The sequence below is a fragment of the Oncorhynchus mykiss genome, chromosome 16 (genome assembly GCF_057628025.1).
Source record: "Oncorhynchus mykiss isolate SJ-2025 chromosome 16, ASM5762802v1, whole genome shotgun sequence".
Taxonomy (NCBI): Eukaryota; Metazoa; Chordata; class Actinopteri; order Salmoniformes; family Salmonidae; genus Oncorhynchus; species Oncorhynchus mykiss.
In genome coordinates this window covers 40,622,823-40,638,716 of record NC_143037.1, presented here as the reverse complement: position 1 = coordinate 40,638,716, position 15,894 = coordinate 40,622,823, and the positions used below count along the sequence as shown (strand labels likewise).

The 15,894-nt window shown below is 42.2% G+C and overlaps 1 protein-coding gene across 1 annotated transcript; it reads left to right on the top strand.

Moving 5' to 3' along the window:
* The first annotated feature begins 8,595 nt into the window (after window positions 1–8,595).
* On the top strand, window positions 8,596–13,279 carry LOC110491902 (keratin, type I cytoskeletal 18). The gene is made up of 7 exons (XM_021565731.3): window positions 8,596–9,114; window positions 10,998–11,080; window positions 11,286–11,442; window positions 11,788–11,952; window positions 12,084–12,209; window positions 12,345–12,565; window positions 12,760–13,279. Exons 1-7 carry the CDS (start codon window positions 8,677–8,679, stop codon window positions 12,878–12,880), a joined length of 1,311 nt encoding a protein of 436 aa, XP_021421406.2. The 5' UTR covers window positions 8,596–8,676; the 3' UTR covers window positions 12,881–13,279.
* Window positions 13,280–15,894: the final 2,615 nt, after the last annotated feature.

Genomic DNA, 15,894 nt, shown 5'->3' with positions numbered 1-15,894 from the left:
GGCAAAAAAGTATTTAGTCAGCCACCAAATGTGCAAGTTCTCCCACTTAAAAAGATGAGAGAGGCCTGTAATTTTCATCATAGGTGCACTGTCAACTGTGAGAAAAAGAAATCCAGAAAATCACATTGTAGGATTTTTTATGAATTTATTTTCAAATGATGGTGGAAAATAAGTATTTGGTCAATAACAAAAGTTTCTCAATACTTTGTTATTTACCCTTTGTTGGCAATGACAGAGGTCAAACATTTTCTGTAAGTCTTCACAAGGTTTTCACACACTGTTGCTGGTTTCTTGGCCCATTCCTCCATGTAGATCTCCTCTAGAGCAGTGATGTTTTGGGGCTGTTGCTGGGCAACATGGACTTTCAACTCCCTCCAAAGATTTTCTATGGGGTTGAGATCTGGAGACTGGCTAGGCCACTCCAGGACCTTGAAATGCTTCTTACGAAGCCACTCCTTCGTTGCCCGGGCGGTGAGTTTGGGATTATTGTCATGCTGAAAGACCCAGCCACGTTTCATCTTCAATGCCCTTGCTGATGGAGGTTTTCACTCAAAATCTCACAATACATGGCCCCATTCATTCTTTCCTTTACACGGATCAGTCGTCCTGGTCCCTTTGCAGAAAAACAGCCCCAAAGCATGATGTGTCCACCCCCATGCTTCACAGTAGGTATAGTGTTCTTTGGATGCAACTCAGCATTCTTTGTCCTCCAAACACGACGAGTTGAGTTTTTACCAAAAAGTTATATTTTGGTTTCATCTGACCATATGACATTCTCCCAATCTTCTTCTGGATCATCCAAATGCTCTCTAGCAAACTTCAGACGGGCCTGGGCATGTACTGGCTTAAGCAGGGGGACATGTCTGGCACTGCAGGATTTGAGTCCCTGGCGGCGTAGTGTGTTACTGATGGTAGGCTTTGGTAATTTGGTCCCAGCTCTCTGCAGGTCATTCACTAGGTCCCCCCGTGTGGTTCTGGGATTTTTGCTCACCGTTCTTGTGATCATTTTGTCCCCACGGGGTGAGATCTTGCGTGGAGCCCCAGATCGAGGGAGATTATCAGTGGTCTTGTATGTCTTCCATTTAATAATATTTGCTCCCACAGTTGATTTCTTCAAACCAAGCTGCTTACCTATTACAGATTCAGTCTTCCCAGCCTGGTGCAGGTCTACAATTTTGTTTCTGGTGTCCTTTGACAGCTCTTTGGTCTTGGGCATAGTGGAGTGTGACTGTTTGAGGTTGTGGACAGGTGTCTTTTATACTGATAACAAGTTCAAACAGGTGCCATTAATACAGGTAATGAGTGGAGGACAGAGGAGCCTCTTAAAGAAGAAGTTACAGGTCTGAGGTCTGAGGTCAGAGCCAGACATCTTGCTTGTTTGTAGGTGACCAAATACTTATTTTCCACCATAATTTGCAAATAAATTAATTAAAAAATCCTACAATTTTTTCTCATTTTGTCTGTCATAGTTAAAGTGTACCTATGATGAAAATTACAGGCCTCTCTCATCTTTTTAAGTGGGAGAACATGCACATTTGGTGGCTGACTAAATACCCCCCCCCCCCCCCACTGTATATGCCAATTATGTGATGGCCCGACCGCATTCTGTCCACTATCAACACTTTTAAAGCCTTTGACGCCAGAGAAAATGACATAAGAAAGTAATCAAGATGACTATCTTGATTAAGCATCCGCCACGTATATCTCACTAGGTCAGGGTATTTAAGTCTCCATATATCCACTAATTCCAATATATCCATAACATCCATGTTCATTAATATCATCACCCTTTTGAATTTCTTTGCCCATGGGAGAAATATATTTTGCATTTCCACAAAACTTAATCTAAAAGTGTTGAATGAGTTTCCTGTAAACAATAGACATTATATTCGTTCTCTTCTTGCCAGGTAAATACTGATCGTCTTTTCTTATTATCTGCTAAACCATTACAATTATAACTGGTTATACTTATTTCAACAATTACCATAATGAGACTCAAGTTTCAATTCTGTTTATCATAATATATGTTTGTAAATGTACCATTAAAAAGTAACATAATGATCGAGTGTCTATATACCTGTACCATGATATTTGCTTTTCTACTAAGTAAACCTCCAATTGGTCCCCACTATTCCACCTGCTAAAACCCCTCATCCCGAGTTGGGTTGTCATCCCAATGCCTGGCAGATCACCCCTGACCCACCGGATCACATGGCCCCGTAGAGACCGGGACCCATCCTTCGAAAAGAGCACACAGTGCCACCACAGAACAGAAGCAGATCAACTGCCAAATGCATTTCCATCGCTCTCACCTTGATTTGTATTATATATAGCCATTAAAAAACATATACACTAGCGTTCAGAAGTTTGGGGTCACTTAGAAATGTCCTTGCAAATGTTTTAAAATTCAAATTGATCAGAACTACAGTGTGGACATAGTTAATATTGAAAATGACTATTGTTACTGGAAATGGCTGCTTTTTATTGGAATATTTACATAGGCATACAGAGGCCCATTATCAGCAACCATCACTCCTGTATTCCAAATGGCACATTATGTTAGCTAATCCAAATGTATCATTTAACCCTTTTGCAATTAAGTTAGCACAGGAGCACTTTTGCAATTAAGTTAGCACAGTTGAAAACTGATCCAATGAAACTGGCCTTCTTTAGACTAGTTGAGTATCTGGAGAATCAGCATTTGTGGCTCAAAATGGCCAGAAACAAATGTTTTTTTCTGAAACTCGTCAGCCTATTCTTGTTCTGAGAAATGAAGGCTATTCCATGTGAGAAATTGCCAAGAAACTGAAGATCTCGTACAGCGCTGTGTACTACTCCCTTCACAGAACAGCGCACACTGGCACTAACCAGAATAGAAAGAGGAGTGGGAGGCCCCAGTGCACAACTGAGCAAGAGGACAAGTACATTAGAGTGTCTAGTATGAGAAACGGATGCCTCACAAGTCCTCAACTGGCAGCTTCATTAAATAGTACCCGCAAAATACCAGTCTCAATGATAACAGTGAAGAGGGATGCTGGCCTTCTAGGCCGAATTTCAAAGAAAAAGCCATATCTTAGACTGTCCAATAAAAATAAAAGATTAAGATGGGCAAAAGAACAAGAAGGCCAGCATCACGGAGTCGCCTCTTCACTGTTGACGTTGAGACTGGTGTTTTGCGGGTACTATTTAATGACTACTCCATTCTCATAGAGGAGTAGTCTTTGTGTCTCTTTACAATTGGTTATAAATATGCAGTTTATCTACTATGAGAGCTACGCGTTTCCCTTTGTCTCTTTTCCTTGAAAATTAAATACAGAACTTTGCGCTGTTCCTTAGGCAATGATTGGGAGTTCATGAAGTTGGTTTTTTAGCATAAACTGGGAATATGATATTTTTGACTGATACAATGATTGTCTGTTTCATATCTGCAAAGTAGTTAAAACGCTGTCAGTTCCACTTTAATGCGGCATTTTGAGAATTTTGCGCAATGAGCCATGTGCATTCTTTTAAAATAGACTCTTTATCATCTGGAGTAAAAATATAGTTTTTTTTTACAGTGCCCATCCACTCAAATGAACCCATTGTGTCTCTAAAATCCCAGCCTCTATGCAGGGAGTTACTAACAGAGAAGTGAAGCGAGTGACTCCAGCTGTGCCTAGCAAATGCTTGTGAAATATGGTGTGTCAACTCCACTGAGACCTGCCAAGAACTGTCTGGGTTTGTTTCGTATGAAACCGGCTATGTGCTTCCAAATGAACCCAAATCTTTGTTTTCTGTTGCCATGGGCACCATGGGATCGTTTTGGAATTTTCCTGTGGTTTCGACGTCAGAGGGAGGATTCCTAATGGTAATTACTGAGAATGTGTGGTGTGGAATAGGGGGAGACGGATAGAGTGGGAATGAGCGTGCAAGAAGGAGAGAAAGTGAAAGAATGAGAAAGAATTTGAGTGAAAAGAGTTTGTAGAAATAGAAGGAGAAAGACAGAGAGGGGATTGTAATGTATGTGTGTGCCTGCGTGCTGTGCATACTGTATGTCCTTGTCCTTATAGCTTGTCCTCCAGGGCCCAGTGTCTCACTCTCCATCACCACCCTGTCATAGCTCCCACCCTATAGACCTCACCCCAGTTATATGTCTTCACGTACCTGACTCATTACGGCAGGACGAAATCGGATGTCATTGTTTACAATAGGACAGTACTGCCAATTCCACCAGGGCAGGCGGCAGACGGCATGGGCGCCAAAAGTAAAAATATCTCTACTTTTGACGTTGACTGTGGCGGCAAAACCAAATCAGATGTTAGCCCCTGTGACTATTCTTAACTAAAACAATACAACAGTGAGTCATTTATATTTAGAAATATCATATAGCATCTAGCTAAGAAATATTGTGGTTCAAAGTGCTGTATTTATTCTGTTTAGAATTTTTTGACACCCACTGTGCACATACGTCAATTCCACATCTATTCCACGTTGATTCAATGTAATTTCATTGAAATGACGCAGAAACAACGTATTCAACCAGTGTGTGCCCACTGGGAAGCTAGCATGTTTTTCAAACTAGCTAGGCCACCAGTTTTCATGCAGCGCTACAAGAGGCTATATCAGTCCAGTAATACAGGACTAGCAAAGGCCCAGTACACTCCTTTTGTGAATAACTGTTATTTTATTAGGATTTTTCATGGGGTGCTGCCGCCATCTGATCAGACTTTCTTTGCGTCTGTAATGTGAGTGCAGCATTAGCACTCAGTTACAGATTCACGCCACCCGGCATAGCTCACCCCACCTTCTCACACTCATCCCAACCCAGAGACCCCCACCCTCCAACCATCCAGACCTGGACAATAGCTGCTGTAATTTGCTCAACAGGAATCCAGGAGTCATCTTTACAGTCAGCCTGCAAGCTGATGCATTGAGCCCACCACCAGGAAACCTGAAAAAAGAATAACTCCCTTCACACACACCCTTCACACACACACACCCACGATGTCAGGTAGGTTTACACTAGGTGAGTGATGTGATGTCTTTGGTGCACCATTCACACTCAGAGGAATGTTGAGCACACCTGATAATTGTTTGCAGCCATCTGCACAGTCTTATGAATCAGATGAGCTTTTCTTATGTCATGCTACATTACAAGTCCATCCATGTGACATGCACTTTATGTTGTCGTTTATCAACATGAGACAGCCTGTTGGAGCTAGTTGATCTAAGGGGCTTTGTGTGTTTCATGGGAGTTTCTGGGAAAGGTCTATTGTCAGTTGTAATTTTCAGGGGTGAGAGATGTCCTGCCAAGTCACATTGAGAGACTGACCCTGGGTCGGCTAGTCTCTCCAGTGGCTGGCTTTAGATATAAGACCCTCTGTGGGTGTTCCTTGAACTTGAACAGGATGGGCATGGCTAGAACAGAGCCTTACAGACCATCTAACAATCCTGCTCAGTCAGAGCCTAAGAGGAAACTCATTCTTACTCCAGTGAAAAAGGGCTCTCTGAAGATGGGCCAAAGCCAGAACTCAATGGGGCCAATCACGGCCAGATCACGAGGCTCATTTGAGGACAGTCCAAATAACTCTTCCCAGAATTTAAAAGTAAAAGTGCAACCCGGCAAACCCACTCCTCCCTTTAACAGAACTGGTATGACTCAAATCACCGTAGCCTCGTCTACACCTTGCGCTAAGATGTGAGTTTCGTGATCTGATCAATATAATCCAATCACTATCTGATCAAGGTTTGTTGCGTCTACACATTGTATTAAAATGTGTATCTTGTCTGTCCACTGCGTCCGCATTGTAACAAGATTAGCTGGTGCCTCCCTATATGCAAATTATTTTACAGTTATACTTATTTATTTTAAGACAATTACTGATGCCATAAGTTAATGATGCTACCCGTCAATGATTTTAGAGGTAGGTATATGTGTCCAAATGTTTATTGATTGATCATTACAATTGTTGGATAGCTGGCTAGTGAATTTGATCCATATTAACATATATCATGTCTAAGTCCAAACACCTCAAAACACAAAATGGTATCAAGAACAAGATACCACAACAGTAGCTGAAACGAGCCATGTACGATTGCCCACGTGGCAGCTTCTTTTCATTGTTGCCAGCTATCTGACCGTTCACAAACACACTGCCTTTTACCCCTGCGTGCACATTGTGGCTCAAAATGATCGTGAAGTTGTCAGGCAACCCTATCTATATACCTGCTTTCCAAAAGGTATGATTCATTCATAATGTGAAACAATATGGTGCCACAGTAGCCTACAGTTAAGTTATCCTACATTTACCTCACATTTTGGTCATTTAGCTAATGCTTTTATCCAGAGTGACCTCGTCAGTTGTCCTTTGGTTTCACAGGAACCATTAAGTAGCACTTTTTACAACCTGTTTATGAAGGACCATAAACTATTATGAGTTTACTGACATTATGTTGAGAATAGAGATACCGCTAGTCTTGCGTCACCATATTCCCAAGTCTCCATCAACCAGGAAGCTTCATACAGAAGCTAAGGCCAGGATTAAATCCGTCAAGCGTTAGATCCTAGTTATAGCATGCTTGACATTGATAGTTCATTTCCAATTGAGCCGACATTTGCAGCGTTTAGCTTGAAAGCGATCTCTGCGAACGCGGTTACATTGCCCTTGTAGACAGTGCAACTTTTAAAGGCAATCGGATTGACTCCTGGCCTAAGATAACACTGTGTTATCCAAGATTGTGAAAAAGAGGACTCATTTTGAAAGTAGGGTTAGCAGGGTGGTTTGCTTATGAGATGGAACACTGAAGATAAGACAGACAAGCTCCAACAGGATGGGCCACATTGAGACATTTATCCCTATCTGCATTAGCCCCCATCAACATCTCTGTGTCCCAAGCCGGTGTGGCACCAGGGAGGACCAGGCAAGACTCTGCAGGCACAGCCTTACAACTGGATGAGCTTGGAATGCTAACATTAGCAAACCATAAAAATACCATGAGGTCTGGGTGGCTGTGCCTTTGGAAAATATAACTCACATTATGGCTCACTGCATTTGGATCAAACAGTCCATTATTTTATAACCACCACACCAAAAGGGAATATCTACTGTACATAGGGTACTTTCTCAAACGGTCTAAAACAGAGTTTCTCATGGTTCTAACTACACATATGCCTCCAAGAGAGGCAAAGATAGTTGTTTTAAATTTGTAAGGAATTCTTTCTTGACTTAATTTCCTGCCTCATGCTCCTTCCTGATTCTCTGTGACAGAAATACCTTCTACTGGGATGAGAGGAAGAGACAATAATACCACAGGCAGCATAAAGAAAGTGATCTTTATTTTATCGGCTTTGTAGGACAGGCTTGTTAGTTCATGGCCTCTTATATTAGGTATATCCAAACACTGCTATACTATTGATGGTACTATGTGTAAATACTGTAGGTGCCTGTGTGTACACAGCTAAGATATCCACAAGGAGAGAGTGTGCGAGAAAGAGAGAGCTAGATAGAGAGAGAGAGCTCACCCTTACCACCCTTATCTTTGCATTGTTCTTATGCTCTGAGAATGAATGGGGCAATATCAATTTACTACCAAGGGAACGGCATCTGAGAAAAAAAAACTCTTTCTCTTGTTGAGCCAAGAGCAGCTTTCCATATCTCAGTGGGGAATGTTCCGGGTAAAATTACAGGGGGTCCTCTTCCGGATATGTTTACAACAAGATTAGAGTTGCCTTTGTTCCTGCATGTCTGCACAGGGCTAGGCTAATTGTTCTTTTGTTTAGCTTGTCTGGAACTCATATCCTCAGATAGGTGGAGGACAATTAGGTCCATGTCGAGTTCTTTACATAATCTCATGTGGTATACTTATGAGGGGTTTAACTGGTCTACTCTGTTTCATTTTTCATTATTTTTTATAAAATAAGCTTATATTTTGGGTTCTGATGGGTTTAAGACAGTTGAACAAAGCTCATGTGAATAAGTTCTATTCTTCAAGAATCAATGGCTATAGCTATATAAAATTGATTTAAAAAAGGTCCAAAAATGGAGGTATCAATCCTGAATTGCCCCTTTAACTGTCTGTGTGGTTTGTGATGCGACTCATGTCCCTGCCAGTTTGCATGTGATTCCAGGTTTTCAAGGTATGCCAGTGAGGAAATTGAGAAACCATGTATATGGAGTGGAACACAAATACATTACAGTTCACACACAAGTAGTTTATATAATATATTTTCATATTTGGGCACAGAATTAAATCACAAATATGTATAAACAGAAAATATTTCTGATCACCATCATTCTGTTTTACCATTCCATACTTATTCTGTGACATTACAATTAAAGAGATGGCAATCTCAAATCACCAAGGGATTTTGAAAGGAAAAGCTACAAACTGAGGCAAACAAAAATAGTACCAGCTCACTCACATTTGAAGAAGTGTACTTTAGAGTTTCACTTTTGAGAGCGCAAAGCCAGACATGAGGACAAAGGAGTATGAAAAGTGCTTTTGGGGCATAGAGGAGAGAGGGAGGGAACTTGGGCAGAGGGGAGTTTCTAGTGGGAGGGACTGTGGGGGCCTGCAGGGTTATATAGTTAGAACGGCTTCCTCTCTGCCCCTGCTCTGTGTGTCTGTGTGCTCCTGTTTCTGCTGGCCCACTCTTAACTCTCTGTGCCTCTCTCAGTCTCTCTTGCTCCAACGAAAATGAGTGTCAAACGAAGCAGCGTCAGGGGACCTGGTAGTGGGTACAGCCAATCCATCACTCGCAGCTCTGCTGCTCCCGCCTACCGGGCCGCCAGCACCTATGGTGGGGCTGGGGGTCAGGGGACCCGCATCTCCTCTGTGTCCTACTCAGGTGTGCGCAGCGGGATGGGAGGGATGGGGATGGGAGGCTCCGGGGGCTCCATGTCCAGCAGCATCCAGGTGAGTGCCAGCGGGGACACAGCCGACATCATGGGCAATGAGAAGTTTGCCATGCAGAACCTCAACGACCGTCTGGCCTCTTACCTGGAGATGGTGAGGAACCTGGAGCAGGCCAATGGCAAACTGGAGCTGAAGATCAGGGAGGCCATGGAGAAGAGAGGCCCAGACGTCAACGACTACAGCCGCTACAACGCCATCTTGGATGACCTGAGGAAGAAGGTGAGAGGGCTGTGGGAGGAAGGAAGGTACTATTGGCTAATATTAGAAATGCTGGAGAATCTATACTATAGAGCTTTAGGGAAGTTAGGGAAGTTCACTGTCTGAGAGTGTGTCAGAATGTAGTTTGGGAGTGAAAGAGGGAACACAGTGGCCCTACTTCATTTCCTTGTCAGATTATTCCCCTTGGTAGTAAAGACCCAGGTCAGCTGGTTTGTTCATTAGAGCCGTGCTGATCAGTGATGGCAGTGTGCCAGCTTCTCCAGGCAGAAGGCCAAAGGCAGACATAAAGCAATAAGAAGGGGAATTCCAAGGGGTTCTGCTAGCTGACTTTTGACATGGCCAGAGTTCTGGGTCCAGCTAGCTTTTTTGGAACACAAAGATGGTTAGCAATAAAAGGATTATCGATGATATACTGACAAGTTTCCCCATGAAAGCAAGGATAGTTGTTACAGTTCAAGATAAAGTTCAAGAGGTTTTTATATTGTCTCTCTGCTTTGGTGAGTGTATAACAGTTAAATGGAAATACAATTCACTAGTATCGATGAGAGAGAAGGGAACTCGCACCTTATAGTACTATTTGATGGTGTGGTCCTTACTTTTAGGGTGGAGCATGGTAATGAGTTTTGGAGTCAATGTGTGCCATCAAAAAGTTGTCCATCTAACCGTCTAAGTCATTCCGATCCCATTCATCTGATAGTGTTACATTCATATATATACTGAAAAATGGACATATGGGTTTGTAATGCCTTTTTGTGTGTACACTGTGGGGAAATTAAAAACATTCTGTGAGTCATCCAACTGTAAATGAGAGCTGATGATACTTCAAAATAGGCTAATTATCTGGGTGGAAAAACTTTTATAAATCAAATTATAGGCCTAATGCATTTGCAACAAGTTACTGTTGTACTTCACAGCAAATCCTTAATACCATATTTCATTTTTTATTTAAAAAAATATCTGAAAAGCTCTTTCCATTGGATTCTGGAAGATTCCAGTCATCCTGTCATTGGCCATTTTGGACCTTGCTGAAGCAACATGCCAAAGTAACAACCCAAAGTGACAGAGTAGCTATGCAAAATATGGAGATTACATGGTAGATGTCAGATACCAATAGCGAAAGACAAAATGCAAATAGGACAGACAATCACCACAGCATTCCTATTACTTTGTCCCTTTGAAAAAAAATCGGAATAAGGACACTGAACTCAGCCTTGAAAAAAATAAATGGTAAAAGCAACATGGTTTAAATATTTGTTTAGTCTGCTGCTCTTGTTTTGGCTCTCATTATGAAGCCTTGCATAAAGGGTTAGGGGAGGAAGGGAGTTAGGGCTTGATGTTTGCCTTGCTATTAATGCTTGCCTTTGTTGGCTTTACCAACTGCCCATGGTATCTAATTGACCCCCAACTCCATAGATTAGTGTCCCAACAGGTTTATTTTTCTTTGTCATGATACCAGGATGTGGTTGCTAATTCAAATGTTCATCCTTCAAAAAACAAGGCTTATCTTGCCAGTAACAACAGGATATCCAACCCAGTAACCATCCCGCCATCCCCCACACACACGCACCAACCTCCCACCTGATGCAAATCCGCTGCCTTCTTCCTGGCACATCAACTAGCTCACCAGCAGCTTGGCTGTTTGTTAATGATTGCCCAGATTGTGTAACCTGCACGCATCCATCCCCACCCTTATCTACTGTACCATGGAGAGCAAACACTGTGGCTGTGGGGTAGCTGGCCTTCCCTGATCCTGGCTGCCATGTCCTTTCGGAATTCCCACACCTGCCTTTTCACTTTGATACTCATTACAGAAAATTATTGAAACTGTTGTGAAAAATTTTTAAATAAAAGTGTGTTGACTCATTCCTCCCTGTCATTGGTAGGTGTTTGATGCCACAAAAGACAACGCCCGTCTGTGTCTTCAGATCGACAATGCACGCTTGGCTGCTGATGACTTCAGGGTGAAGTAAGTCATGCTTAGTAGAGCACAAAACCATCAGCCAGTTGCTGGCACACCTTAATTAACGGCAGCATGATGAACATCCAATGAAAACAAAACAAAGACAGTTGATGTGCCACATTATCTGCATACCCTCCATACTATTAGTGACACTTTAGAGAATAGCTCTCCAGGTCACTGTATCAGATGTTATTTTCTGTGTGTCTTGCAGGTTCGAGTCCGAGCTGTCCATCCGGCAGTCTGTTGAAGCTGACATTGTTGGCCTGAGGAAGGTCATTGATGACACCAACATGGGCCGCATGAACCTGGAGAGCGAGATCGAATCTCTAAAGGAGGAGCTCATCTTCCTGAAGAAGAACCACGACAACGTAAGCTCTTGACCCAACCACCAAACCAATATAATACACATGACCCAACCCCACCTCTCTTGCACCCCCAAATGTATATTTACCATATTCCTTGTCAATGGTTTAGCAAGAGTAAGACCTAGCATGCCTACATAGGAGATAAAGTCAACCTTACTGTATAAACAGAGGTGTTGTTTGTGAGATCTTTTGGATTTAGCAATGGAGCGGTAAGTGCGGCTCAACCATAGGATTCACCCAGGGGGCCCTTGAGTACCCAAACAAACGGCCTAAACATGGACGCTGACTTCAGTCTTGAAAACATATTGCTTAATAAATGTTAACGTTGTTGTCCATTTGGCCAAACAGGAGGTGATGGAGATGCGTAACATGATCTCCCAGTCTGGAGTGCAGGTGGATGTGGATGCTCCTAAGGGACAGGACCTGGCCGCTATCATGGCTGAGGTCCGGGCCAAGTATGAGAAGGAGGCCCTGAAGAACCAGGAGGAGCTCAAAGCATGGCACGAAACACGGGTAACACCTAGCAGCTAAATCATTTGAAAACAGTGCTGACTTTAAAGTGAAACCGTCACATGCACAGCCACAGAAATGCCCTCTTAACCAATGATTTTTAAACTGACATCTATATCCTCTATCCCTTCCAGATCACAGAGGTGCAGTCTGTGGTGTCACAGAACACAGAGGCCCTGCAGGGCGCACACACAGAGATCAATGACCTCCGCAGACAGCTACAGACACTGGAGATTGAGCTGGACTCACAGAAAAGCTTGGTAAGATCCCTCAATAACACTAAACTCACCCAGCCAGTGTGTACAAAATACATCACGGCATCAATGCCATTGGTTAAGTTCATGTTAATTTACAAGTCCAACCATCTGTCCTGACGGTCTTCCTCTTTCTAACAGAAAGGTTCTCTGGAGGGAACCCTGCGCGACACAGAGACGCGCTACAACATGGAGATGGAATCCTTGAACAACATCCTCGTGGGTCTGGAGTCTGAGCTGACCAACCTCCGCTCCAACATCCAGCAGCAGACACAGGAGTACGAGCACCTGCTCAACATCAAGATGAAGCTGGAGGCGGAGATCGCCACATACAGAAGACTGCTGGACGGAGGAGACTTCAAGTGAGTAAGACAGAGGGTGTACTTCCAACCAATGAAGTAGACCTGAGAAAGATAATGAGGTTTGTTGTCAGCCAAGAGCCTATTAGGGTAAATGGTAATCTAAAGAGGCATTTTCTATCTTGGAAGCACAAGTAGCCATATTGAAACCAGGTTTCTGTTGGCTGACAGTTGTGAAACTATCTCCCTCTCTCAAGGCTCCAGGATGCTCTGGAGGACCAGCGGACAGTGAAGACCAAGGTGATGACCGTCACACAGACTCTGGTGGATGGGAAAGTTGTCTCCTCCAGCACAGAGACCAAGGAGAGGAAACAGTGAGACCACACCCATCATTCCCCGTCATCCTTAACGTACAACACCAATCGACACCTCATAGGCATACGATAACATCTAGCTGGATATAAGAAGAAAGCTATCTCACCATTGTATTTATTTCATCAATGTTTCTTTTGCTTTTGGGTCTTGTGTTTTTTTTAAAATCTTTAAACGTAAGAATACATACGTTTATAGTACAAGTTCACAATTGAGAAATTTGGGACAAAGTTGGTTTAACCAATGTTTAAGACCTTTAAACTAGCAATTGGATGAAGTAAAATATCTGTATTATCTATTAACTTTCTTTTTCTACCATTGTCATCTTACTTTTCTTTCTGTCCAATTGAATTTGCCTGATGTGATGTACCTTCATTGTACAATAAAATTTTACCGGAATCTTGAGTATTGTCTTTCAATGGATGTGCACTTCTTTGAACATTTTACTCCAAACATGCACTATTGCTGCATAATAGAACAAACAGCTTTTCTAGGTTATCACTTTACATAATGGATTGTGGTTAATGTCAAAATAGCAACTGTACTACAACAAATTGAAACTAATAACAAATGCATATTGAGCAGAGAAGGACAATTATTTATACAGATCATGAGGGTGGATGTCATATTTGCTCTAATCTTCTTCTATAGGTTAACTACTGATAGTGCTTTACAAAATATCACATAGGTTAAAGTAATATTTGCTCTATTTTTTTTATTTTTTTTTACCTTTATTTAACTAGGCAAGTCAGTTAAGAACAAATTATTATTTTTAATGACGGCCTAGTGGGAACAGTGGGTTAACTGCCTGTTCAGGGGCAGAACGACAGATTTGTACTTTGTCAGCTCGGGGATATGACCTTGCAACCTTTCGGTTACTAGTCCCAACGCTCAAACCACTATGGGTTAGCTATGATAGTGCATTGCCTCGCCATCGTCCATGGTGGATTCTACGGCTGGCTCGGGTCCACCATGCTCCAGCTTCCATCGGGCCTCAAGGGGTCTCCTGAACCACTCATCTGCTGTTAGCATCGGAAGCTCTATGGTGAGAAACATCTCGGTTTCTGGGGCAAAAACCATGTGTTATTCTGGGGTACGAGTACAGGACATTACTAGGCGGCTTCCTACCATTCTACGACAACTGCCATGGGCTGACACTGTCATAATCCATGCGGGCTGAAACAACATTAAGAGAACTAGCTCAGAACTGCTGAAACTGGATTTTAAAGAATTGATTCTAGCTCTGAAAGACACCAGAAAGCGGCTGATTATTTCAGAACCTATGCCAACGCTGGGCCGCTGCAACGAAAGATTCAGAAGGCTACTGGCATTACACACTGCATGGATTGGTGATAATCCTAGTTGAATTCATGGTGTGATTTGGTCAAGTTAAATCACCATGTGTTCTCAACCTCACTCCAATATTGAAATGTAGTTGATGGTATAGTTTTCAAACTCGATAGTATGAACATTTTTAAATAACTGTCTTTTGAGTGGGTGAATAAAGGTTTAAATCTCATTGATCAACGTCTCAACCAAATATTACCAACATTTCCACTTTGAAATGACAGTGTGCGCAGTGGGTTGTCAGCAGTAATCATGCTCCTGTGAACCGGAGCTAAACTGTTAGCACAGACTGTTTGCCATAGTAGGAAGCCCACATTGAGCAGTCCACCCTTCACTATCAGCTCAAATATATACTGAACAAAAATGTAAACGCAACATGCAACAATTTCAAATGATCCCTCAGGTGAAGAAGCCGGATGTGGAGATCCTGGGCTGGCGTGGTTACACGTGGTCTGTGGTTGTGAGGCCGGTTCGACGTACTGCCAAATTCTCTAAAACTACATAGGAGGTGGCTTTTGGTAAAGAAATTAACATTTAATTATCTGGCAACAGCTCTGGTGGACATTTCAGCAGTCGGCATTCCAATTGCACGCATCCTCAACTTGAGACATCTGTGGCTATGTGTTGTGTGACAAAACTGCACATTTTAGAGTGGCCTTTTATTGCCCCAGCACAAGGTGCACCTGTGTAATGATCATGCTGTTTAATCATCTTCTTGATATGCCACACTTGTCATGTGGATGGATTTTCATGGCAAAGGAGAAATGCTAACGAACAGGGACGTAAACAAATGTGCTTTTTGTGCATATAGATAATTTCTGGGAACTTTTATTTCAGCTCATGAAACATGGGACCAACACATGTTGCATTTCTATTTTTGTTTACTAACGCTACAGAAATCTACAGAAATCTGCTATAAAGTAGCATCCACATCTATTGGATGTAGTGATCATAATATAGGCCCCATATCTAGGAAAACCAAAGTTCCAAAGGCTGAGCCTAACATAGTGTATAGGAGATCATACAAGAGGTTTTGTAGTGATTTCTATGTGGTGTGTAATGAGGATGCTGCACTTCACACATTTATGAAATTGCTTATACCAGTTACTAATAATGTACCTATTAACCCTATCAGTCTTGAGACCCCAGCAAAAAAACAACAAAAAAATTAGATATAAAAAAAAAAAATGTTTTAATTAAAAAATATATATATTTCTTTAAATCGGCTTTTCGTATTGAGTGAATTCGGAAAGTATTCAGGCCCCTTGACTTTTTCCACATTTTGTTACGTTACAGCCTTATTATAAAATTGATACAATTATTATTTTCCCTCATCAATCTATGCACAATACCTCATAATGACAAAGTGAAAACAGGTTTTAGACATTTTTGACCATTTGCAATGAGATTCAATATTGAGCTTAGATGCATCCTGTTTCTGTTGATCAACCTTGAGATGTTTCTACAATTTGATTGGAGTCCACATGTGGTAAATTCAATTGATTGGCCATGATGGCCATGATGACAGTGCATGTCAGAGCAAAAACCAAGCCATGAGGTCGAAGGAATTGTCTATACACCGAGACAGAATTGTGTCGAGGCACAGATCTGGGTAAGGGTACCAAAAAATGTCTGCAGCATTGAAGCTCCCCAAGAACACAGTGGTCTCCATC

Bases quoted from the DNA above. Each gene is read 5' to 3' on its own strand.
- LOC110491902 (XM_021565731.3), top strand. From the start codon at position 8,677: ATGAGTGTCAAACGAAGCAGCGTCAGGGGACCTGGTAGTGGGTACAGC. The intron at 12,210-12,344 runs GTAAGATCCCTC...TCTTTCTAACAG, and splicing joins TGGACTCACAGAAAAGCTTG to AAAGGTTCTCTGGAGGGAAC. The intron at 12,566-12,759 runs GTGAGTAAGACA...CCCTCTCTCAAG, and splicing joins CTGGACGGAGGAGACTTCAA to GCTCCAGGATGCTCTGGAGG.